At 39.7% G+C, this 26673-nt stretch overlaps 1 protein-coding gene across 1 annotated transcript in view; it reads left to right on the top strand.

Moving 5' to 3' along the window:
• The window catches only part of atp9b (ATPase phospholipid transporting 9B), a 52278-nt gene that overhangs the window by 13174 nt on the left and 12431 nt on the right, over positions 1–26673 (top strand). Inside the window, exons 8-17 of the mRNA XM_053612633.1 lie at positions 360–454; positions 3882–3962; positions 7945–8020; positions 9628–9704; positions 15916–16076; positions 17113–17255; positions 17982–18094; positions 21161–21415; positions 24810–24971; positions 25191–25283. Coding sequence (XP_053468608.1) covers positions 360–454; positions 3882–3962; positions 7945–8020; positions 9628–9704; positions 15916–16076; positions 17113–17255; positions 17982–18094; positions 21161–21415; positions 24810–24971; positions 25191–25283 — 1256 coding nt within the window. The remainder of the gene's footprint in view (positions 1–359; positions 455–3881; positions 3963–7944; positions 8021–9627; positions 9705–15915; positions 16077–17112; positions 17256–17981; positions 18095–21160; positions 21416–24809; positions 24972–25190; positions 25284–26673) is intronic.

Genomic DNA, 26673 nt, shown 5'->3' with positions numbered 1-26673 from the left:
TCATGAGTTTAGGCCATTCACGTTTACTGCCATTTCTGTTAGTCAGCTTGTGCTAAAAGCAGTGTTTGCTTCACTAACTAACTAAAAAAAATTATTGTTATTGATCACTTGCTTAGGCTGGAGGTTATTCCTTAATGGATGTCCCTTGTCCATCATCCACCCTTCAGCATCATCAGGAGTTTTTCATTTATCAGTACAGAAAAGGACAGATAGGTGTGAAACTCTCTATAGATCAAAACTTGATCCGCTTGTTTAAAACCTTCATCACTTCTCCTGACGCTGTAGTGTCCGTACTGATACTCTGGACTGAAAAACGAGTAGAGAATGATTAAATCGGTGAATGCGTTTATGTTTCCCAGGAGCGTGCTTTATCCGAACAGACCAGCTCGATGGAGAAACAGACTGGAAACTGAAGGTCGCTGTTGCCTGCACTCAGAGACTACCTGCACTGGGGGTAAGTGTGTCTTTATCACACAGTATGTGAGGCAGAAGGGACATTTCAGAACATCTGGGGGCCCCCACCTACCTACATAATATTTGATATGCTAAAAATGAACAGAATTAATATGTCCTTACCTTGCATGAAGGAAAAAACAATTTAATGAATAGTAAAATAAACACTGATAAAGAACTATACACACAAGGTATTAAATTATATTACAAATTATAGAATAAATTATACAAATCAGATTAATTAATACAAATTTAAATTATATATATATATATATTTAAGGTAAAGAAAAGTAAATATTATAAAGAAGCTATTTAAAAACTAAATGATACATATAGTAGTAACAAGCTAGCAACTTAACATGTGTCAGCCTAACACTTACTAGTATCTTTACTCCAGACACGAGCTAGCTAATTAGTTTTCCCTTTCGATTACATGAACAAGCGATAGCAAGAAAGCAGACAAAACGAGTGACTCCAGTAAATCAGTATTTATTTCTTAACAGTGTTTTGGGTCCGTTTCTCTACTTCAGCTTTTTTCTTTTTGCGTTTTTCCACCTCAGATAGATACGGACCTTTCATGATCTGTGCTTCTTCACAATCTTCTGACGTTAGGTACATTAGTTACCCAGTTTAGTTACGTACATTGTAGTTTCTATTCTTTTCACTCTACAAGGGGCCCTATGCATAGCCTGATGCAAACCTTTTCACCAAATGATAGTAAAATGTGCATTTTTGAATATCCGCTTTAAAAATCACATTACCCCCTGGTGGTCTGGGGGCCCTAAGCAACCGCTTCGAGCAAGAAACTGTCCTGTGAGACAGCCTGGGTTATCTTGTCAGATGTGACTTCATTCTGGCAAACAGCCTTAATCAACATTGGGTTTTTCTGCTTACAGCATACTCAGGCACCTTCTAGGCTTTCTAGGCAAAGATGGCTTTAGGTAGATATGTTTAAGAAACAATGCTGCAGAAGTGGTCAGTCAAAAAAAACAAAAAGAAAAGACATACGCTTTCATAGGATTCAGTTTGTAAACAGAATAAATGGAGGTGGCCACAGACAAAGGTAGGATTTTTTAATATTCATAAAAATGTGAGATTTGGCCAACAGAACAAAAATCACTTCTGGATCCGGTGATTATTTTGGCACCGATGTAAGACCAAACAGTGATCATTCAAGTCAGGAATAGCTGAGAAGCTGCTGTGAGTGATTTTTACCTCAGAAGATGAGGTCAAATCAATTAAATTGCTCATTTTACATTGTGCACTTATAATCTTCAATAATGTTACAATGCTAGAGCTTTATGTACGTGATTTAGATACGTGAAAAAAGAGAAACGTGTGTGTACGTGTGTGTGTGTATATATATATATATATGTGTGTGTGTGTGTGTGTGTGTATATATATATATATATATAATATACACATATAATAAATAATATATAAATATATATATATATATATATCTATATAAAAACACACACATATAATAACGGGTGAAAAAATCAATATGTTACTGCACACTGATTTTTTTTTTTTTTTTTTTTTTGAGCCACGCTGACTGAAAATTACCCATCAGTCATCAGCGAATCACAGCAGTAGAACCAGAGCTGTTGCTTTGAGCGGTAACTCTATCACCATCCCGCACGCTTTTCCTCCATCAGATGTTCCCCTCCATCCGAGGCTCATGTTTGATATGGTCGTAAATCTGATTCGCCAGCCGGAGCATTTGTTACACACGAGCCCGTAACTTGAGCCAAAGACACAGGCCGAATCTGTCTCCTCAGTGCCATCCGGGTTTGAGATGACACCCATCCACCAGTTCAGATTTGTATTTGTCTTTCCAAAACCACTTAATGCGATCACAGAATTAAAATTTCAGCAAGCCATCAAATGATTGGTGCGCTGAGGGAGTTGGAGCGGCCGGATAGGGTTTCCTGTGGCCTTGACGTTTAAATATTCTCAAGCTGGAAATGTTTTCCTGCATTTAAACTCATGGGATAAATGCATGGGTCAGGTTTAAAAAAATTTTATTATTTAAAGTGGATTATTTAGTGTAAAGTAAGCAGTTTGTTTAAATAGTTAAATAACCTTTGGTGAGTTCATTTTGACTCCTTGATGCACTGTTAATGAATTACTTTGACTACTCAGAATATTGAAGAAATTATTTATTAAGTTCTTAATTAAAGATTTAAGAAAATACTGTTTCCTCACACATACTGTAGAAACAATGCCACCGAAGCCGTTTCGATGGCTCGTGGTGGCCCAACACCTTACTAAGACAGTTTATTTTGGTTTTTCTTTTAATCTGTAGGTTTATTGATGGCCACTAAAAAAATGAGTTCCTTTTCAAACATTTTTTTAACCTTTCAACAATGTCGATTAGGCCATTGCGTAGTCAGGGACACTGTCCAAATACTACTTGAATTTACAGAGTGTCTACTTATTCGAATGCAAAATAAAATGGGTTTAAAACCCTGTGTTCTACCTTTATTGAGTTTTCCAGGTTAATATAAAAGCAAACATAACATTTCCCAAAAGTGATATCACATGTAAATAATTCACTTCTGTCACGTAGTTATTGGAGTCAGTTTTTTTTTTTTTTTTTTTGAGTGAATTATGTATTTGCCACTGCATAACACTGTTATATTACTGTAAATAGTGAATGTAGACTCACCGGCCACACCTGTTCACCTGCTCATTCATGCAGTTATCCAGCCAGCACAGTGTATGCACATGGAGTTCCACTCCTGTCAGCCAGGAACAGGAATCTGAGGTTACAGCAGCCACAGGCTCATCAAATCAGGTTGAAGATTAGAAAAAGACCAGGGACACTGAAAAAGTGTCCATGGATCCACACGGGTGCCTTCGGGATACTCGTTTCAACATACTACGATTTGGGACGCACTAGTAGGCGAATTTGATGCAGCATGAGTGTATGTAGTAAACAGGACGCCAAATGGAATTTGGATTAAATATGTAAGATGGTGGAGTTTTGTTCTGGCTCCCCTAAAAATGAAGTCTCGCTAAATAATAGTCACAACTAAAAAAAAAAAACATTAAAGTGGCTAAATAAATAAAAATGAATGTGAAACAGCTTTACTGATATTGTTTGCTCTATTTATAAGACTATAAAATCAATAATATACATATATTGACAATATTGAAACGGTTCGAATGCACTAATTTCACACCGTTTTTGCATGTTTTCACATATTTGACTGCAAGATTCGTCAGATTGGCCGTCACTAGATTTTTTATTGGCTTTGAACAGTAATGCTGCTTGTGTGTGAATGTCTACATTAGGTACCATGGTGTAATCCTGGCTTAAGTGTTTAGAGCAAGTGAGCAACTAATGAAATAATTCCGCTGAGAAAGTATGATGTTTAGTTCATTTTCCGTTGTGTTTGTTTTTCTTCTTCTTCTTCCAGGATTTGTTCTCCATCAGTGCATATGTATACGCTCAGAAGCCTCAGCTGGACATACACAGTTTTGAAGGGAATTTTACTAGGGTAAGGAATTGTTTTACACACACACACAGGAAATGAAATGAAGAATGAATGCACGTGAAACCACTAAATCGTTATAATAGCACATTTTTAATGGTTTTTATTGTAATAGTATTTGTTAATGTAAAACTGCAAAGTTGCTGGTCAGCTCCGATGGAGATGACATCACAGGCTGTTTGGCTCCTCCCATGTCCACCGGCTGTGCCGAGCTCCTTATTAACATCAGATTAGCGCTGAGAAAGAGAGAAAAGAAAGCGCAATGGGAGAAAAGGAGAAAGGGAGCCCCTGCACAAAGCCCGTCTTTGTGTACAGTCGTCACTCTTGGCCACACAGCAGGCAGAGGATGGAGATCACTTCCTGCGCTGACTCACCCTCCTGAGCCCACACATATCCGAGAGCTCGAACCGAAAGGGCTGATCCAGGATCAGAGTGTTCCTGGCTATATCATCAGGATATGCTGTAAAACACTTGCTTTTTGATAGTTTTTTTTTGGATATTTACAGCCATATGAAACGCACTTGCACAGAGCTGACGCTGATTCGCTGTCCTCACATCAGCGAGAACGTCAGGTTTGTCCGTCCGAATGACCTTTGCTGATGCTGTTTTACCCCCCCCCCACCTCCCACCTTGCTTTTAAACATAAGCAGGACATCTCTGCTGAGCTGTCATAGTTATCATATCAGAAAAGTCATTTGATCTGTAACCAGATCGACCCTTGATGCTTTGTCATCATATAGCCTGCATTTAAGAGCTGTGTGGGTGTGTCATAGGTGTCACAGAACTCCTGCCTGTGTCCTTTAGCCATCTGTATTCACACAGTGGGTGTGAGTTTATAATACCTGTAAAAAAAGATTCAAGGAAAGGTTGAGAGCTGCCATCTAACAATTCCATCACAATTTTTTAAGCGGTATGTGATAAAATCACAGGTCATTGTGTACCGGAAAGGTTATAAGGCTCTTTTTAATAACACAGTCAGCCCTTTAGAACATAAAAGCTTTCAGGTATATTCAGGTAATTTCAGGAATAATTGAGTTTGAGATATTGGCTTATTAAAACCCAACTACGGACTGTTTCCTTGTATGATCAAACTGCACCGTCATTCTGTATATGAATCAAGTTCCATCTTTTTTTTTTCTGTAGGTGTTGAGTGAGCGATATGTTCTGACTGTCTAATGGAACTTGGTCTTGGTTTTAAATATCATAAAGTAGAGCTTGAAGGGTAAAATATGTGAGAGAAAACACCTGTACTCACAATAAAATACCATAAAAGTAAAAGGAAGAGTGGCTTGAAGAATAAAGAAGGACATAGTTCCATCCATCCATCCATCGAGTTTCTGTACCACTTATCCTACACAGGGTCGTGGGGAGCCTGGAGCCTATCCTAAGGGACTCCGGGCACGAAGCGGGGGACACCCTGGACAGAGTGCCAACCCTTCGCAGGGCACAATCGCACACACTCACACACTACAGACGATTTATAATGGTTGCTCAGCCTACAACACATGCCTTTGAACTGGAGGAGGAAACTGGAGTACCCAGAGTACTCTGGAGGTGTAAGTCACCGTGCCCCCCACATAGTTACATAGTTGAGATATTTGCATGTCTTCGTTATAATATAAAAAATACAAATAAGGAATTAAACACAGCTGGTTCTTGCTGTTATAGGGCAGTAATCAATGATGGAGTGGTGTGATGCAGCCCAATGTGAACCAGGGTTGGTGTTTTTATTCCTCTTATACCACAACAATTTAGCAATGATTACATTTTTTTTTTTAAGATTGATTAACGAACGACACGTACGTTTTATCCAATTATAGTTACATTTAGAGTTGCCAAGCAGAGCAACTGCAGAAGAAGAGATTTTCTGGTATCACTTATGCTCTAGCAGAGATAAACAGTCGTTCCCTCACAAGGGACATCTTGATTTTTTTTTTCTGTCTCTTGAAGTTAATCTGAGAAAAGTTCATCTTGTAATGTTGCAGAGAAACCAGAAAGCACAAAACCCTCTGTCCTGAAAAGCTCTGTTACGAAGCTCTGACACTGAAGACTCCTTTCATAAATGTGCATAATAAACATCACCAGATCAGTGATTATGCATTTTTTTGGGTAGATTTATTAGTGTTTTTAGATTATGTCGAGCGTCCGTTCTACAAGTACCTCTGTCTTAGCCGTTACTATAGAAACAGTACCATATTAGAACAAGCGCATTAATGTGTGTTGCTTTGCAGCCAGAACTACTGTCAGACGGTCAGTACTATCAGCACCTCCTCACACCATGTGTGTTAGAAATCTGTCAGATGTCAGGTCTGGAGACTGATCGTGTCATAACAAACTATTTTTCTGTTGATTTTGCCCTATATTTGTGGTTGTCTTTGTGTGGGATATAGATGATATTTTTAACCTTACACTTTCTAATCATGCAATATATTCCAGCTGCTAGTTTGCGTGACATGGTTTTTATCCTGGGTTCTTGGGAAAACTATGCCCTCTAAAGGGATATTCTAGTATGTTGGCTTTATTCTGTCATCTTTACAGAGACTGTTGTCCCATACCATTTCCATTTCCTAAAGTAGAGACATTGAGGGAGTCTCTACTTTAGTCGGTTGTAAATTCTCGAGACATTGTGCAAGCATGACAGAACTAGTTTAGCTTGACTAAATGCTGGAATAAAAGCTGCTTGTTATCTGACTGCAGGATTACATCAGCTCAACAGATGTAGACAGAGGAAGAAAACAAATGCAGTGTGTCCATGCAGCGTAATTTCTGTTCCCGCTGATGCTTTCTGAAGTGCTCATTTGTGGGGATGTGCTAACGAGGACGATCATAGGATGTTCTACACTATATATATATATATATATATATATATATATATATATATATATATATTTCCCTCTAATAAACGTAACCAAGGTTTTTTTCTTTCTTTCTTTTCAGCTATTTCAGTTAGTGCCACATTTAATAGAATTTGCTGCATAATGCAGTCATGTCCTAATCTTCAGAGGTAGCAGCATTTCCAGTTTAGCTGTGGCATTTGCAGTTTTTGACCCCTTGCTACGGTGAAACAGGAGAAAACCTTTCTTCTTTTTTAGTTAAAGCAGAACTAAAACCAAACATAAGCATTTACCTACAGAGTCCCTGAAGGGGAAAAGAAAATGTGATGTGAAAGACACATTTACAGTAACTTTTCCTTTTTTTTAAATTTTATTTCTCCAGGTGAATTTGTGAGCATTTGAATTGTGAGCCTACAGAAAGCAAAAACTAGCACACCGAGAGCAAGTATTTTGCATTGGTGTGTGAACCAGTGTCATCTTTTAGTGATAATGAAAATCTTTTTTAATGTATCGAGCTATTTTGTGGGTGTATATATAGTAGTCTGTGTGATATAATGATATGACACTGCTACGATATCCAGATTATATTCTGATTATATTGTATTAGCAGAACTCATCGAAGGACACTAGAATGAGATATCACTCAAAAAATACGCTAAAAGAGCTTTTTTTTTCTACCTAACTAATCAGGATATGAGCAAATGGATTTATTAATCTGGAAAGATTTTGCAGCGGTGTTTTAACTGTGATATTAACTGACACCGCCTGGAAAAGATAACCGCTTTGGTCAATTTTATGGAAAATGTACTGTTATGGTAGTTAATGCGTGTTACTGTGGAATCATCCAGAACTCAAGCATCCAGCTGATTTTGCGATCGCCGCTGCCAGCAAGCAATTCCCGACCACACAGCTGATATTATTACATATTCCTGTTCTCTCCGTAAACCTGAAATGTGTTTGATTTTCTGTTATGTCATTTTTTTCCAAATGTAACTTTTAAAATATCTAGCCATTCTGTTCACTAATATAAACTATGTTTTGTTTTGTTTTTTTATGGTAAAAATCTTTGTTTTTGTTTTTTTTTTACTGTCTGCCTGCTAGGATTGTCTTGATTAACATTGTTGACGCCTCTGAATCTTGATGTTTTTTTGCAGGAGGATTGTGACCCTCCCATCCATGAGAGCCTGAGCATTGAGAACACCCTTTGGGCCAGTACCGTGGTCGCATCTGGTGAGCAAACCAGCTTCTCACCTATTTATTTTATTTCTTCCCCCCTAGAAATGCACATATATTGCGATCAGATATCTCAACAGTTTTGTCCTAGAGCATGGTGAAGCTGATACTTCAATGTTTAGCTGACATCTTCCATATTTTCTGCGGCGATTCTGATTTTCACTTAGCCTAAATGCAGAGAAATCCGATGAGCCGTTAATGGGAGCTGAAGTGTCTCTCGGTAGTGTTGATACAAAACTTCATCTGAAAGCACAGATCTCAGATCAGCCTTGCCGCTACGCCTTTACTGCCTTCTACAAGAGCCATGAGATCCGAACCTGATCCTGATCGACCACTATAGCTATAACTTTCCCTAAAGGCCTCCTGCTTGTGTTAACGGTCACCTTTTCATCGATCTGTGGCTTTTCCTCACTCGGTTCTCCCGAGGTTTGCGGTTTCTCGTAGCTCTTTGCCACCTCTTGGCCTGTCCTTGATCGGAGTCTATCCTCAAACTTAGACTCTTGACATCATCCAGACTCAACACAGGATCCCTGCAGATGGAAAAGGATATCCCCATCAGTCCTGCTCCATTAAAAGAACTCAATTGCACCACAGCAAGGACTTGAGTGGTTTGTAAAGTGCACTGGAAATGTTGAAGGTCTCCTTTCACACTTTATCTGTTATTTGTTTACGTGACTGAATTTGCCAATTAACACAATGCAGTAAAACTCTTGTAATTGCTGAAAGCTAGGAGGCAGAATCAGTTTATTGCCCGGTATGCTTGCATGTACTAGGAATTTGTCCTGGTAGAATTGATGTAACACCAGGGGGTAAGATTTCGGGACATATTTCTGTTAAGTAATGTTGCCAGACGATGTCTGTAGTAATTATGATCCATTCACACAGGATAAGCAATTTTCAAGCGATGGGCGTGTCTTCATGATGGTCAGCACACTATATAAGTACACTATATAAGTCCCTACGCACTACATACACCTCACTTTAACTGATTGTTTTGCTCTTTATTATAAGTGCTTGTTGTAGGGCTTATGGCCACACAATTTGCAGTTGATTGTTAGTGGGTCATGTGACCGTGATACGTATGCAAGCTGTACAGTACTTGTGCTAGGAACTCAACAACTTGCCTAAACCCACCAGAAGTGTCGCTTCTCTGACTTGTTCTTTAAACTGTCATCTTTATTTTATTGTTATGCATTTTATACTTAGCTAGTACTCGGTTTTGTTTTGAATTTGGCAGTAGACGATAGAAAAGACCACTTCTGGAGTGTCTTTGAACTGAAAACCAAGCACAAAGCCTCTTTTCCCATTGGATATAATGGTATCTACAGTATACCAATGCATAGTTGGACAAAAAATATATTACTACTGCGAATTTCTACTGATCATTTTATAGAAGTGGCCTTTCCAGAAGTAGGCACATAAAATAAAATGACACATATGTATGTTAACTATGTATTTAAAAATGTACCCGTGTAAATACACTGAACTAGCTAAGCAAAGGTTAAGTCATTCGTTTCTGGCTTAGCATCTCTGATTAAGATGTGTTGACCAAAATGTCTTTTTAATCAGCTAATCATTTATCAGCATGTGTTTCTGTTTCTCAGGTACTGTAATAGGTGTTGTCATTTACACTGGAAAGGAAATGAGGAGTGTATTGAACACATCTCAGTCAAAGAACAAGGTGGGCATTTTTTTTATTATTTTTTTTTTTGCATGTTCTGTGTTTGTATTGAAAAGTGAGTATAGACGATGCACCTCGATAAAGATCGGAATGAATATAGAATTAATTAGGAATATAGGGTACTTTGTATAGTGCAGGTAAGTTTGGAAATTTGGAAGAATAAGGTGGTGCTGTTTTATGTAACGAGTCCTGTGGCGTATCTTTGAAACCGATTTGGGACAAGAGTATAGCGACGGATTCACTGATGTTTCCTGTCTGAATATGACGGCAACGTGATGTGAATGCCATTTTAGGCAAAAGTATAATCCCACTGAATTCACTGAGTGATGGGGTGCTGAAGGAAAACCATATGATTACACCTCGGATTAGACTGCTATGTATGGTTACCTGATTAGACCTTGGATTAGACTGAGATGTATGGTTACCTGATTACACCTCGGATTAGACTGCTATATATGGTTACCTGATTATACCTTGGATTAGACTGCTATGTATGGTTACCTGATTAGACCTTGGATTAGACTGCGATCTATGGTTACCTGATTACACCTCGGATTAGACTGCTATGTATGGTTACCTGATTACACCTCGGATTAGACTGTGATGTATGGTTACCTGATTATACCTCAGATTAGACTGCTATATATGGGTACCTGATTACACCTCGGATTAGACTGCTATGTATGGTTACCTGATTACACCTCAGATTAGACTGCTATGTATGGTTACCTGATTATACCTGGGATTAGACTGTGATGTATGGTTACCTGATTATACCTCAGATTAGACTGCTATGTATGGTTACCTGATTACACCTGGGATTAGACTGCTATGTATGGTTACCTGATTAGAACTCAGATTAGACTGTGATGTATGGTTACCTGATGAGACTTCGGATTAGATTGCCATGTTTGGTTTTCAGTGACTGCTGGTTGTGATATTAGATGGGAAGGCTAAAATCTAATATCAATCAAGAGCAATGCAGTATATCATGAAGTCTCATCAATTACAAAATAAGGATGACACTCCCCCCCCCCCCCCCCAACACACACACACACACACACACACATACTTAAGAGTGCCAAATGCCTATCATTTGGGATATCTAATGTTTCAGGTCTGTAATTCGCGCCTCGCTTCGTGCCATATTTCCTCTAAATATCAAACATGAAACAGAAGGGTTGTAATGCTTTTGTTAAAAAGAAACACTAAACAGTTCTGTCATCTGTCTTTTTGTGTAATTTGTACTGTGATTGGGATTGTGTGCTTACTCTACCTGTTTTAATTTCTGCTCCAAAGGCATTTAGTGGGGAAAAAGTCAGATAGAGTAAATTATCCATCTCGTTTACAATCTCAAGTGCTGCTGATGACATCTTATGTATGTGTCTGTAGAAACCTACAGGACATTCTGATCTGTGTGTTACCTGACACGACTGGACTGACACTCACAGGCTGCATGATTCATCAGCCTCAATTCAATTCAGTTTTATTTGTATAGCGCTTTTTACAACCGTCATTGTCTCAAAGCAGCTTTACAGAAACATATAAACACGGGATACAGATTTGAAATGTGTGAATTTATCCTTATTGAGCGAGCGGGTGGCGACGGTGGCAAGAAAAAACTCCCTGAGACTCCCTCAGCCTCGCTTCTCCATACCATTCTGTGTATTTGTCCTACAGTACAACCATTGGTGTACAACCAACCAACCAACCAACCAACCAAAGTCAAAAATAATCCACCTTCGAATGAAACCTTATTTCCATGTCGTTTTATCTTTTGTAAGACGGAGAACTTAGCGTTTATACCAGCCACCCTGATGGATACTAGGGTGCAAGTTAAAGGCAAAAGTTCCCCAAACATTTAAAGCAGCAGGTGCTTCATGGAGTTCATGTTTCCGTCATGACCCCATTCCCGCTTGCTGGGAGGGTTTGGTTTGGTTTTGAAAGCAGACACTTTAGCGAAGTTGCTGAGGCTGCACGTCGACCGAGAGCTCCAGCGATTTTTGTAAGCTTTCCGCCGGAGTGGAATCCAATATGTGAAGGAGATGATGTCAGGAGTGCCGATAGAGAGTGTGAGATGGCAGGCCAACAATCGATACGACGCGGCAAAAGTCACCGAGAACGCGTTCGCCACTTATAATCTGTTGTGACACTGCTCGCACAAAGCCCTCACGCAAAGTTGCTGACAGCATGTCAGCTATCAGTTTACACTGTGTGTTGCTTCTGTAAAATGGTGTTCTCAGTGAAAATCACACTGCCACCAGTTTGAATGACATGACTGCACTCTGTATAGATTGTGGCTTCGTATTAAGAGAACGATTAGACATAAGCACTTATTGTCCTGCTGCCGAGGAGTAATGAAGAGTTTAGGGCAGGGGTGTCCAATCTTATCTGCAAAGGGCCGATGTGGGTGCAGGTTTTCATTCCAACCAAGCAGGAGGTTAGTCACCAGACAGGAAGTTACAATCCTGAAGTTACGCAACCTGACAGGAAGTTACACTCCTGAAGTGATTTTTTTTTTCTCCCCCTCTTGCTCCAGGCTAGTCAAGGCTACCAATTTTTATGTATTAAATAATGGCACTTCTATTATTTTAGTAAATGGTCTGCAGTTATACAGCGCTTTTATCCAAAGTGCTTTACACTGGTTCCCATTCACACACACACACACACACACACCAGTGGTAGCAGAGCTGCCATGCAAGGTGCTGACTTGCCATTGGGAGCAACTTGGGGTTCAGTGTCTTGCCCAAGGACACTTCGGCATGTGGAGTCACGTGGGCCGGGAATCGAACCGCCAACCCTACGATCAGTGGACGACCCGCTCTACCACCTGAACCACAGCCGCCCCTAGAAATAGTCATTTCTAATGTTATGGAACATCCATGAAAGATTACTTTATCACTTACAATATAGCAGCTATAAACAGTAGTTCCCTCACCAACCTCTCTCTTTTTCTCATTTTTTAAGTTAAGACAAAAAAATGCAGCTTGACATGTTCCTGAGAAACTTCAAAGCCCTCTGTCTTGAAGACTTTCCCATGTTAGTTTGGAGGTAGTTTTGGAAATTTCGTAGCAAATTTTGTCCAAGTTTTACCCTTGCTTCAGTTGATAATCTCACCTGACTCCTGTAGATTGATACCGTCTCAGAACTGCTGCTGTAATCATAAAGACTGTCGGATTCACAATCTGCTCTTATACTGAACATCCTGTAGACCAGTGCTCTACCAACCCTCTTCCTTGAGATCTGCCTTCCTGCAGGTTCCATCTCCAACACTTGTTTTAGTTGATCGAGAACTTCTTAAGGCGATGATTAGATAGTCAGGTGGACCCGATTATGGTTGGAACTGAAGTCTTCAGGAAGGTAGATGTTCAGGAACAGGGTTGGTGACCACTGCTGTAGACACTCGTAGTACTGCTTTTCCTTATTATTCTCCACCTGTATACTGTAATGATTTATAATCGCACTGTTCGGTGTAAAGCCGGGATCACACGGTACAATTTTGGCCACGATTCGGTCGTCTGAGACAAAGTTTGAGAATCCTAAGAGATTCCTATAATCCCAGGCCAAAATCTTTAGTCTTTGATGGCTAGTTTGACACGTTCCCTGACAGCTGATTGACGGCCGTTGCGATCAAATTTTTCCTCCAATGAAATTGTTTCTGTGTCAGAAGATTTGAGGCACAGTCCTGTAGTGTGGCTTCTCTTACTCCGTGCGAGTCTTCTTGCGTGCGTCTTGACTGTGGAACAGTCTGACGTATTAACGACAGCTGAGATCCTACAGTTTGACATGGCTTACAGCAGGGGTCATGTTCATACAGACAAGCAACGTATTATTAAAAATCGCACAGTGTGAACCCGGCTTAACTCGAGGATGTGTTCCCTTTTGGGTCTGGTTTCTCTTAAGGTTTTTTTAAGGAAAAATTCTTCTCACATCTCAGGAAGCTTTCCCTCACGACAGTCCTCTCTTGCTTGTTCATGAGGGATCGAAATCTACATGCGGATTTCTGTAAAGCTGCTTTGTGACCGTGTCTGTTGTTAACTGCGCTGTACAAATGAAATCGAATCGATCAATCGGCTTTATCTTTAGGCCTACGTGTACGTAGATTTTTGCTCGGTTCGTTCTCTCATGGTAGTTTTGCCTATATATTAGCACACCCTGCATTATCGTTTTATACTGGTCACAAGTGCACCGGTTTCACTGGTACAATGCCATATTGTTGAAACACACTCGGTCTCTCAGGCTCAATATAGTCGATGGATTTCGTGCATGAATATTCATGCTGTACATGGTGTACAAAGTCGTCATCGGATTTCACACACGAAACACCGGACAGCGGAAGGTAGGTTGAGCCGCTCCTTTCACTTTAAATGGGCCTGGGATGAATGGAGTAAAATATGCACTCCGTATTCATTGATAGCATCTTTAGCTCGAGGTAATTGAGGCTCTTTTTCCTCTCGGGTTGAATGAATAATGACTTCATCCGATCCCGATCCAGCCTCGCAAAAGAGGGAGAGAGAGAGAGAAAAAAAACTTAGCTCCTCATTGTTTTGCCCTTATAAAAGGAGATTCCTTGCTTTCAGCTGCGAACGATGTCTTCTGTGTAATTTTTTCTTCATTTTAATCCTCCCATCCCCTATTTTCCCTACTAGCTCAAGCATGAAGCATGAAGTGAGGCAGCAGGGCGGCTGGGAGCAGCGGAGGGTGTTAAACCACAGCTGATAAATCAGTCACTGCTCACCCAGTTTGCCTAGTTCTCTGGGGATCGGGACATGACAAGCAAAGTATTTGCTGGAATTTTTTTTCCCCCTTTTCTTACAATCCCTTCCCCCGTCCTTTTCAAGCAGCCTTTTTTTTTCACAGAGGGCCGAGTTATGTGTTGCTGTTTTTGTTAGCGTTCTTAGATGAAAGAGCTCAGTGTTAGGAGGCTCTGTTGCTGGTCTTAGCAGAAAGAAAAAGGAGGAAGACTTCTTTTTTGACATAATTTTCCCACATATTCCATTGGCTGAGGGGCACACTTGAAAATGAAAGGGGAAGGGAAAGCTCTTTTGTAGAAAGGCCATTCCTGTATGGAAGCATTCCACTTTTCCTTTTCCTATTTTTCCTCCAGTGTTTTCATTAAGCAGCAGCAACAAGTGGGAGGTTTATGCAGAAGCGCCACTCATCTGTGCCTGCACATGCACACACACACAAACACACACAGCATTCCCGCGGTCTTGCCGGGGTGCAGAGATACACAGATTGTTTAGGTAGACGGTTACTGCTGTTCACAATCATTTGCTTTTAGACAGTCATTATTACTTTCATTTGAGTTGCATTACAACACTTTTTTTTTATTAAACGGATTAATGATTCCGGTTGGTCCGAAAGTGCTGATTAATTTCCTAAAACAGCAGCACTGACGGTTGTTCCAGTAATTTAACTCGCAGGTTTAATTTACAGGGATTTGTTTGACGGATGCTCCACAGAATAATCCGCATGATTTATAACAAGGCGTGTTTGATTTGGTTTTCTGTGGAAAATACAGTTTTCTGTGATGGAGAGTTTTAGTTAACATGTTTGGAAGGAGTCTCCAGTGTCAGTGCTTTGTAAAAGTCAGAAGTAAAGCTTTTCTGACAGTGGGCTTTCTGCTTGGTGGTTTCTCAGGGTTTTTTTTTTATGTTGATTTATTAACTTTAAAACTTTTAAGAGAGGAAAAAGCGACGCTAGTGCTTCTGTAACTTCTGTACTGTAAGTGATAACAGGAAGTAACTTGTTTTGCAGTTCTTCCACGGTATAAAACAAATAAGTATCCCGTGTCTTTTTAACAGTAGGTTGTGTCATTTTAATTAATAAAACATTTACTCATTGGCAGACTGGTAGTATTACAACTAAAAGTAGTGGTATAAAAGGAATAAAACAGTTTAGGCATGCTGTTATAGGAAAATAATCAACTTCTCTGTGGTAACAGTAACTCTGTTTCACTTTCATGCCACAACACTTCATCGACTGATTGTTTTCCCATGACCACATGCCCTGTCGTGTTTTATGATTATTTACTTATTTACCGAAACAGTCCATCTTTACTTCCTAGCACACTTAAACTAAGCATTCAGGAAAAATGAATATCTGATACAGTTAAACAAGCAGGAAGCTGGAATTCAAAATAAATAAATACAGTTTAAAAAAACCCAGAACATAACGTCCCACTTTCTCTCCTCTTGCTCTCGCTCAGGTGGGCCTGTTGGACCTGGAGTTAAATCGTCTGACTAAGGCCCTGTTCCTGGCCCAGCTGGTGCTATCGATCGTCATGGTGGCTCTGCAGGGTTTCATCGGGCCCTGGTTCCGTAACCTGTTCCGCTTCGTAGTGCTCTTCTCCTACATCATCCCCATCAGGTAGACCTGGCTTATTCTTACCACTTTAAAATCATCACTTTGTAAATACCATAGCAGGACCAAAACCAATGAAATATTACAAATTTAGATGTTTTAAACACACCACTAGCACAACGGACGCCGTTTTGGCTGATGCGTCAGTGTAATAAATGCGTCAGTGCATTTATCTCTCCCGACGCACTGAGACAGTTCTATTGAAGTCTAGCAAATAATACTAAACCATGTCAAACACATCTTTGGAGAAATAAGCAATTTAAAAGACTGTTTTCTTTTTTTTTTTTCTTTTTTTAAAGTTAATGCTACATTACAGTTTATAATATTATATACAGTTGGGTCCAAAGGTCTGAGAGCACTAGTGAAAATGCTTTAATGTTGTATTCTTTTCTAATTTAATACTACGATTTTCATTGCAAATTATATTACTGACAGCAGCTTGAGGGAAAAGTCGAATCTTTGAAATTTTTACATGAATTTCAGAGGTTCCTAGAATTTAGTACGTCCCCTAGTATAGTGTGGAATCCTAAAATATTAAAATATTCAAGATACTTTCTCTGTTTTAAATATTTAAAAATTCTAAAACCTTCTGTTTATTTCCAATTTGAAATGAAATGACCTAGATTATTAATGTGACTTTTGGACTTCGCTGTATAAATTGTAGCTGTGGCCAGGTTTGTTTTATTTAATCATAATGTTCATCAAGCCTCCACTTGGCCCACTAGCAAATACGCCAATAACAATGAGGACCTCCGTTATACGGTGTGAAAAATTCTTCCCTCTCAGAAAATCTCTCACTTAATTGGCTAAACACAAGGAGAACTCTTGTAATATTTAGCTTTGCTGAGTGATCACTGCCAATTATTTTATTGCACTGCATTCATAATGCACCATGCCGATCTGGCAGAGCTCTCCATTGCACTCAATAAGACCAGTGAAATTCCTGGTTTTCCAAATGTGTCTCTTTGCCTCCCAGTGCACACTTTTTTTTTCTTTTTTTAAATATCAAACTCTCTTAGCAAACTATATTATATTCATTTAGTCTGAGGGTGAATCTGGACATGGGGAAGTCTGCATATGGCTGGATGATAATGAAGGATGAGAATATCCCTGGCACAGTGGTAAGAACCAGTACTATCCCTGAAGAGCTTGGCCGCCTCGTCTACCTCCTCACTGACAAGACAGGTACCGACATCTCAGTAAAACCCTTTAAAGATTATTCAAGTTCACTCACTGTGAGTTCTGAATTGTCATCTGACTTCTCACAAAGCATCCCAGTGGATATAATTAAGGTTTTTTTTTATTCTCTGATTACATGCCAGGCTTATCCGCATGTCCGATGCGACTCATAGTGCTACCGTGACAACGAGAAGCACGAGTCCTGCCACAGTGTAAAAACTAGTTAACATTAGTTCAGGATGTTAGATGACTTTCTGGTCGACTCACTTGGGGTTTCAGTTTTATAACACAGTGCTATTGAATTCTCCATTCTGATTGGTCAGAAGGCGTTGATTACTTTTCAATAACGTAAGCTCTGAATGTTGTGCAGACTGTAATTCGAATCACAGCTTTATATTCTCACACTAATTGTAATACGTTAGCATGTCTGTAGTGACTGCTTATTCACCGAGATTTTTTTTTATGGCGGACCATTTACATAATCTAAAGCTGGTGATAAATGCAAGGTTTCCTATTTGAAATGTAATCGGATACAGACGTTCGTGCTGTGATGTGACTACCCGTTACATTCAGATGGAAATTTCGTTCAGGGTATACTCGATAAGTTTACTTTATTCCTGTTGGAGTGTATATGTTAAGGTTTTCTGATCAGTCATCTGCTTCATGTATTATCAGGCTGCATGTTCACATAGCTAATACCAGGTTCATTGGTATGCTTTTTGTTTTTCTCAGGCACCCTCACTCAGAATGAGATGGTGTTTAAGCGACTCCATCTTGGCACCGTGTCATACGGGATGGACACCATGGACGAGATTCAGAGCCATATTATACAGTCATACGCTCAGGTGAGACAGAGCAGTTCTGAAGGAAGTGTGTGTTTAAATGGGTGATTCCACGATTGCAGTGCCATTGAGCCCAACTTTATTTTTGATCAAATTTCAAATGTAGGAAAACATGCATTTAACCATAAAAAATTTAAGTATTAATCCATCTCAGGCAACGATATCTCACTTTTTTACACCATTGGTGTCTGCTGACAGTAGCTGCATTTTGCTCTTAAATGAGTTACATGACTGAAAGTAACAGGGTTGAGTAATATTCCAATGAATTAAAATAGATTTTCCGTGCCTCTGCCAGTCGGTGTGGAAGGCGGTATGTTTTTGGCTTGTCCGTCCATCTGTGATTATTGTTGGAGAGATATCTCAACAACGAGTGGTTGAATATTTGTAGGCCTTATATGGAATTTTCATTATAACCAGCAGATCCAAATCAAGGTCACAGCAAGGTCAAATGTCTGAAATATATATTTTTCTTCAGTAGCTACCTTCTTGTTTGTCGTACAGAGATGTTACTTGCACATTCATGTTTCAAAACTCAAGATCCATATTTTTTTTTTTTGGCTATCTAAGATCTGTCCATCCATGCATCCGTCCGTCCGTACATCTGTCCGTCCAGGATTCTCGTTAGCATGATATCGCCAGAGGATGTATATGGAATTCTCGTTGTAATCAACAAATGCATTGATTAGATTTTGGAATTAATCCACAAAGTCACAGCAAGGTCAAATATCTGAAAAAGTTTTTTCTTCATTAGCTTCTCTCCAGTTTTAAATGTATTTTAATGGTATTTGAGGTATACAAATTAGCAGCAAGAAGGACTAGACCTCATGTTGGTTCTGAGTTCACAGGGTTGTACTTTGTCACCTTGACAGTCATTATCAATATCACAGTATCATTGAAAATAAAGAACAAGAGCGAGAGAACTTGCTTTTCTTCTTCCCGTGAGCTTCAGGAAATTCAGGTGAGGCTTCCTTCCTCTTGAACAGGTGCCTTGGGGAATATTCAGATATTCCATAGGGGTGAATGTGTTCAGGTAACAGGTTTAAGTGACTGCTGTAAATGTTTTATAACCTATAAGGAGTACATTTAGATCTGCATTTACATTTGGATCCATGTTAGATTCACGCTATCATCACATATTTGTTAGATCCTCAACATCTTTGTTCATCAGCACTCTTTGCATGCATGCTTGTGTGTAAACCGTACACCTCATAGATTTTTATGCCACAGCATACATTACGGAGATGATGATGTGACTGGCAGGTTAACTGTAACTGTAACAGCCACAGCAATCCATCATTTCCTTGTTATATCTGTTCCCCTAGAGGGCACTTCAGACCGTGTGTAATGAAATCCTGGTGAAATTGAATTAGACAGGCATCAATAAACATAATGTGGGTTATTGATAAGCGCTCATTTATTTGCTCCGTGCTGCAGTGACTGCAGTTCTGTGTGTGTGTGTGTGTGTGTGTGTGGTGCTGGTCAAGGAGAAGGCTGGGAAAACAGGAAAGATGTCCGGTTGTGTGTTCACCAGTCTCCTCATCATTTTACGTATAGAAAAAAGATTCCAACATTTATGGTTTAGACACAGCATACCTTTTTCGAGTCACTTGAAAACGGCGCTTTTTGGATTTTCCAACTAAAGCAGAAGTTTCGGATCAAAATGTGAATAAAATTTGAACAGCAGGAAAGCCCGTTCGCTGAAGGGGAAAAGACATGGGACATAAAATATGTTCATTTGTTTCTGGTAGCTTCAGGTTTCGGGTTATGCGGCCGCTTTTATCCTGTTCACTCACTTTGATCTCGTGAGCCTTTAGACACCGAGTGGGTGAGAATGTGGTGTCTATGGTCCCTTAAAAAAATAAATAAATAAATTGAGGTCATGACGTTCAGAATGAACTTATGGCCTTAAAGTTTTCTTAGTGTTGCTTGGCTACGACAGCGTTTTAGTGCCATGTAAAAAATAAATTAATACAATAAATTAAGATTCCAGGAATAAAGTCGTAATATTTTGAGAATAAAGTCAAAATTACGAGAGTAAAGTCGTAGCATTGTGAGATTAAACTATATATATATGTGTGTGTGCGTGTATGTATGTGTGAATATATATATTTATTTTTTAATACATATTTTGTCCTTTTTTCGAGCGAATCTCGAATCTGAAAATGTCCAATTTAATACTAACTTTACCGTGGTGTAATTTTGACTTTATTCTCAAAATATTACAACTTTATTCTCGTAATCTTCATTTATTTTTTTTATTTTTATTTTTTACGTGGCACTAAAACGTGTTGAACTTGGGCATCTGAAATAAAAAAAAAGCTGTCTAGTTTGGTCAGATTTGTCCTTTTCCTCTCTGCCTACTAAGATTTCCTTGCTAGCAGTGTTGCCACCTCTGCAGCAAATCGTTTCGAGCGGCTTAGCATCCTTCGCTGAAAGCAGGAGTTTAAATAGTGACCAGGTGAAGTCCACATGTTGCCTGTTCTCTGTCATGTTCACGCCCACGACTGTGCGAGTTTGTTGTGCTGGGTTTCAGTTCGAAGCCTGTCATCTCTGCTCCTCTGTGGAGCTGTCTCAGGGAAAAGGGGCTAATCGGGAGAAATCACCCGCTCTAGTGAAGCAGAGCCTCTCTCATCAGGCGTACTCGCACAGACACACAGACGCATATGCACTGGTACACACACAGCAGCTGGTGGTTGCAGCCCTCATGGACCGTTATGACAGGAGAAAGATGAATGATGTGTCTTTGCATATCCCTTAGTGGGATATTGAGCTAGTAGTGTTCATGACATGAACTTGAACATGAACACAGGCACTATGTGCTCTTTGGGGTGTAACATGTCAGATAGACAATAGACAAAACTATATTATAGAGTGTAGAGGCACCTTGTTGGTTGAGCTTTGCTTCTTATACTTGTCTGTCATCTTGTTAATCCTTTTTTTTTTTTTTTTTTTTTTTTTTTTTTTTTTTTTTTACTTTCTCATAACCTTTTGCAGTAATTACAAGCCAATTAATCTATTAGAATAAGAGCATGGTATTCTCAAATCTGTGCATGTGTACGTATTCTGCAGGTGAGCTCAGCTGTGTCTAATGGCAACAGTGCCAGCTCTACGCCGTCCCGTAAGGCACCACCATCCGGGCCCAAGGTGCGTAAGAGTGTGAGCAGTCGCATCAACGAGGCTGTGAAGGCCATCGCCCTGTGCCACAATGTCACGCCCGTCTACGAGTCCCGTTCTAACGGTGCCAGCGCCGAGCCCGAGGGCACAGAGGCCGACCAGGACTTCAGCGACGCCAACCGAACGTATCAGGCATCGAGCCCAGATGAGGTGAGTGCTGTGTAGAGAATATAGTCTGCGCACAGCCACTGAACTGCAGTCTGTATGATTCTACAGAGTGCACATAGCTGATTTTCTTACAGAACTAGTTCACATATGTGGATAAATTAAGGCTGTCAAATAGCTTTAGTAATTGCAATTGGGTTTCAGTTATTTAAAATGATTAATGAGCATCTGATTTTATTCAGACACATTAATAATAATACAATATTAATATAACCTATTCCTTCATATTTCATAAACCGCAGAAGAGGAAAATTTTATATAGTCAGTTGTCAATCAAAAATTATATTGTTTCAGAGTGAGTTTAAATCCCTGCACTGCAAAGCTGCCACTGCAGGGCCCTTGAGCAAGGCTCTTCACCCTCAAATGCACAGTTGTATAAATGAGCAAAATCGCTCTAGATAAGGGCGTCTACCAAATGCCACAAAAAAAAAGACTGGCAGAAAAGACTAGTAGCTTACATTTGCTTTAATAGGCTGCCTATAAGAAACAGAAAAATTCTCTACCCAGGCCAAATCCCAAATGGCTTCCTTTCTCTACATATACTCTCTGTATAACGTCATTGTAGAACCTGTGTAGTGCCCAATACAACAGCAGTTTGTGACAGCCACAGCAAAAGCATGGCTCTGATCATAAGTCTCGCATGTCCGGCATGCTGAACATGGTGTGTATTTGTCAGATTTTTCCGGTCCATTCTTTTCCATTAAGGGTTATTTAGTTTAAGAAACTGAATTTGAATAGCATGTGTATAGTGAAAGCTCAAATTGTATATTTGTATGGAACGTATTTAATGCAAGTATATGTTTAACCAAAAAAAAAAAAAAATCAACACCACAGTGAACCTGCATCCATACTGTTGTTTCCCATTTATTAATTTCATCTGGATATATGACTTTTTACGAAATACCTATACCTTCTCACTCGCCCTGAAATTCTACACCACCTTTTTTTATCATTCTGCGCTCTCTGAATGCCATGTTTCAGTACCTGCCAGAACAGATACCGTTCCGCTCCAAAATAATACGTTGCATTAATACACTGGCCTTCTGCTCCTTCCATCTTTATAATGTGTGTAATTCTATATAGCCGAATATTTGGCATTTATGAGCGCTCTAGTCTAGAATTTACTGCCTCACTGAATGATAACATAGACGTTGTTTTGTTAGAGAAATCTGAGAGGACGCTTAATATATATCGGAGACAGGGAGGGCATGAATAGGTCACACATGAGGAAATTTTCTGTTGAGACACTGAGCAGGTATTTATGACTTGCTTCTTACTGTATAGTATAAAATTAATAAAACGGCATGAGCCAGTGAGTTGAGTGTATGTAAGCGGTGTTAAATAGCAGTGATGCCTAGGCAGTTGAAGAGATATATCACATGGTAGTTCAGCTGGGTGTTTTGTTTTGTTTTGTTAATAAAACTTCTCTTTTTAGCTGAGCAGTTCTGACATTTGAGGCTCCGTTTTATTTTGTACAAATCCAGTAGTAAAAGAGAGAGACGCTCTAAAATATCGACAGCTCTGAGAAAATCCCATCATCCGATATTTCTGTACGTGATCGTTCCCAGAACACCCTCCTTTCTTGTTTACCGGAGCATTAATCTTTCCTTTCAAGCCTTTCTTTAGACATAACCATCTTCTAAGAGGTGCAAGAGACAAAACCGTCCATCTATTCGAGTGGAATTGCCTGTCCTCTCTTCTTCCTTGATATGTCTATTTATTTATTTCCTTTATTGCTCACGTCTTATCTGCCCTGTCGTCTCCTCTTTCAGCGTGATCAATATTTAATTTTCTCAGGGGACTAGTGCTCAGTGTTTAGTTCGCGCGTGTGTGTGACTTAAAGTGACGGCCTTGTCAGTATCAGCGCCCGCTGTGCACCCGATGCCTCTTCGGCTTTATTCTGACAAGCAGCAGGGTCGGGCGATCATAATGAACGCTCAGTATCACAGTTTTATTCTGAAATCGTATAATAAACAAACTGGCGTTTCAGCAGAACCTATAATTACTCTATCATTAAGTGACTAATCAGAATTTATTCATCAACTGTTGTTAGAATGTTGGATAACAACTGTTTGATAAGCGATCATTTATCATATGTAATTGTTGCATATTATTGCTGGGGTTTGAATAGGAGTTATATAGCCACATTTTAAAGGATCCTTGATGGAATTTAACAACCCTTTTGGGGCTGGTGTCTTTCCATTATAAGTGTGTGCCTGTGTACATTTATATAGTAATATCGAAGTACCGCCACAATCAAAACAACGTCGGATTAGATTAGATCTGATCCGATTAGACCTTAAAAGAATGACAATGATTTGTGAATCAGTCCCCCTCAGCCCCGTCCAAAAAGTTTTGGATTATTCACTCAGTGGGATGGTTGAGCTTTGATAGAGGACGCGAGGCGGTCCAGTAGTGGCTCGGTAAAGCTGAGGAAAAGACGCAAACTGTCTTCAGCCATGACTCTGGCTCTATACGTGTTCTTCAGGTACACCAGCACTGAAAAACCAGCCTCACAGAGATAGTTCTCAGTATTCGTGGTGCACGGATATCCAAAAATCCGCCAGTGGCTTTTCTGTGAACCTCTGTGTACAGTCGTTTAAAATAAAAGTTTTCAACGCAGGAGACAATTTTAAAATAAAAAATACAAATAAAAAAAGACTAGAACTAGTTGAAGTGGCTCACATCATTTACTTAAAATTTTGAGATGGCTTTCAGCTTATTAAAATGAGAAAATGTTCATGGAAAAATAATACTTTCTAACGACTGTTTTGCAGCTCTTGGTCTTCCGTTATAAAGGAGTTTTGAGTAAACACATTCTCCATTGTTTTCAGTACAGGACAATGCGTCAGTTATTGTGTATAGTAATCACACGTACACTCAAGACGAAGTATATCGAAATGTTTTTGAATAAATCAGTCCCTCCAGAATTTGGCCATTTTGCGTTAGCAGAAATCAACGCAAAATCGAGCAAACTCCACAATGTTTGGTCGTTCTTGCGATTTTTTTTCAAATAGACCGCAGATCTGGGCGAAAAAGAGTCATGTGACATCATCACGACACGCATTCATTCAAAGCCCTCTTCGATTCACATGAGTACAGCTAAAAAGTCTCATTTACCAATAAAAATCACAGCGAAAGACAATTTTGCCAATTCAAGTAGTTTTTCGGCAAAAAGAAAAAAAAGCACAAAAACACCACAAATTGCGTCGCAGATTTTGTTTGAGTTGCGGAACTATTCATTTTGCTACATTTTTAACGGTGACGCATCAGAAGGTTGTTTAAGTTACACAGTTGTATTGTGTAGCGGTATAATCTCAATGTGTTGTAGGACGACTGGTGGAGGACACACTCACTCCCACACTGTGATGTTATATAGGTGTCCCTGGTGCGTTGGACGGAGAGTGTGGGCCTGACCCTGGTCAACAGAGACCTGAGCTCACTACAACTGAAGACTCCAGCAGGCCAGATCCTGACTTTCTGCATCCTGCAGGTTTTCCCCTTCACCTCCGAGAGCAAGCGCATGGGCATCATCGTCCGGGTGCGTCTGAGCGTGTGTTAAATAGGACATTAGGGTATTGATGGTGATGGTGATGGATATGATGGTATAGATGTGAATGAGGAGCGAGATTTATCACGCATGCATGTACAATTAAAAGTAGATCTAAAAAAAAAAGTAGGCATGGTTTATGATTGCACTTAACCTTTAACATTAATGTTAACATAACACGTTATTGTTTTGTCGAAATTGAAATTGTAGGAGGAGGCCACTGGGGAGATCACGTTTTACATGAAAGGGGCAGATGTTGCCATGGCCAGCATTGTGCAGTACAACGACTGGCTTGAGGAAGAGGTAAGAGTGAAGTTTTATGGAGTGTGATCAGCTCAATAAGCTGTTTCCATAAATGTGGACTCCATTCACGAAATGAAAAGCAAAACCCTTCTGCTTCCAGATGTAAATCACCAGATCAGTACAGCGTGAGTGACAGTTAAAATGCCAGGCTTCATTTCCCATTCTGATCTTCATAACACATACCATTGAACATTCTGCACTCACTGAACACTGGAGGTGACCTTTATTAATTAATTAATGAGTGGCCTAAATAGAGGAACGTTCCTGGGAGGCAGTGTAGCGCCGCATGTCATAATCCAGGCTGTGGTGAAAATGATGTGTGTGTATGTAGATGTGGGTGTGTGCGCGCGCTTGTCAATAAGTAATCAGAGATGAGCGTCAGCCTGTTGGGTTTTCATATCAAAAATAAACCGCCGCCCTAATTCTCTATAGTTGGGCGATCTGAAATCCTCCTAAGGCTGTGTTTTTCGATATTGATTCTCCCTGTGTGCGCAGTAAAGGAATGTGTGCATGTATGTGGTGACATTTGAATGATATACGGTCCCCTCTGAAACAGCAAGGTCAATTATTTGGAACAGCAAGGTCAATTCCGTTGTTTTCGCTATGCATTGAAGATATTTGGGTTTGAGATCAGAAGATGAATGCGATATGATGGATCAGAATTTCAGCTTTCATTCCCTGATGTTTACATCTAGATGTGTTAAACAACTTAAGCTATGGCACGTTTGGATGCAGACCACAGGATTTTGGTGAGCAGAAGTATGGAAACAAATAGTCTTAAAGTAAATCACATTGAATATTTGGTTGCATATGCCTTGCTTGCAGTAACTGAGTCAAGCCGGTGACCCCGTTTTTTTCTTTCGTGTTGCTTTCCCAGGCTTCTACTACAGCTTCTTTCAGTTGTTGTTTATTTTAGGGGGTTTCTCCTTTCAGTCTCCTCTTCAGAGAGCAGCCATGCTAGCCCAAGCCATGACACTACCTCCACCATGCTTAACTGATTAGTTTCTATGTTTGTGATCATGAGTAGATAATTTCTTTCTCCACACTTTGGCCTTACCTTTCATTTTTCAATATTTTTTTTTAATAATGAAAACAAAAAATTATTATTGAGTCAGGTGGGGAAAATACTATATAATATGATCTTCCTGAGCTTCTGTGCGTCGCCATGACAAGCCTGTAAGAGTAATTCACAGTGAGTAATGTCAGGGGTGTTGTGTCGAACTAGGCAGGAAATGTTTATGCAAAGCACAGATACGCAAATGTCGTCCCACCCCTACTTCAGGCACGAAAGAAGTTCAAGTACACAGTGACAGGCAGGAGCCATAGCCAATCGGAAAGGATAAAGCACAACCCAAATTACTACATGTTATTCCATAATGGTTCTCAATGG

The sequence above is a fragment of the Ictalurus furcatus genome, chromosome 24 (genome assembly GCF_023375685.1).
Source record: "Ictalurus furcatus strain D&B chromosome 24, Billie_1.0, whole genome shotgun sequence".
Classification (NCBI taxonomy): Eukaryota; Metazoa; Chordata; class Actinopteri; order Siluriformes; family Ictaluridae; genus Ictalurus; species Ictalurus furcatus.
This window is presented reverse-complemented; position numbering and strand designations above follow the sequence as displayed.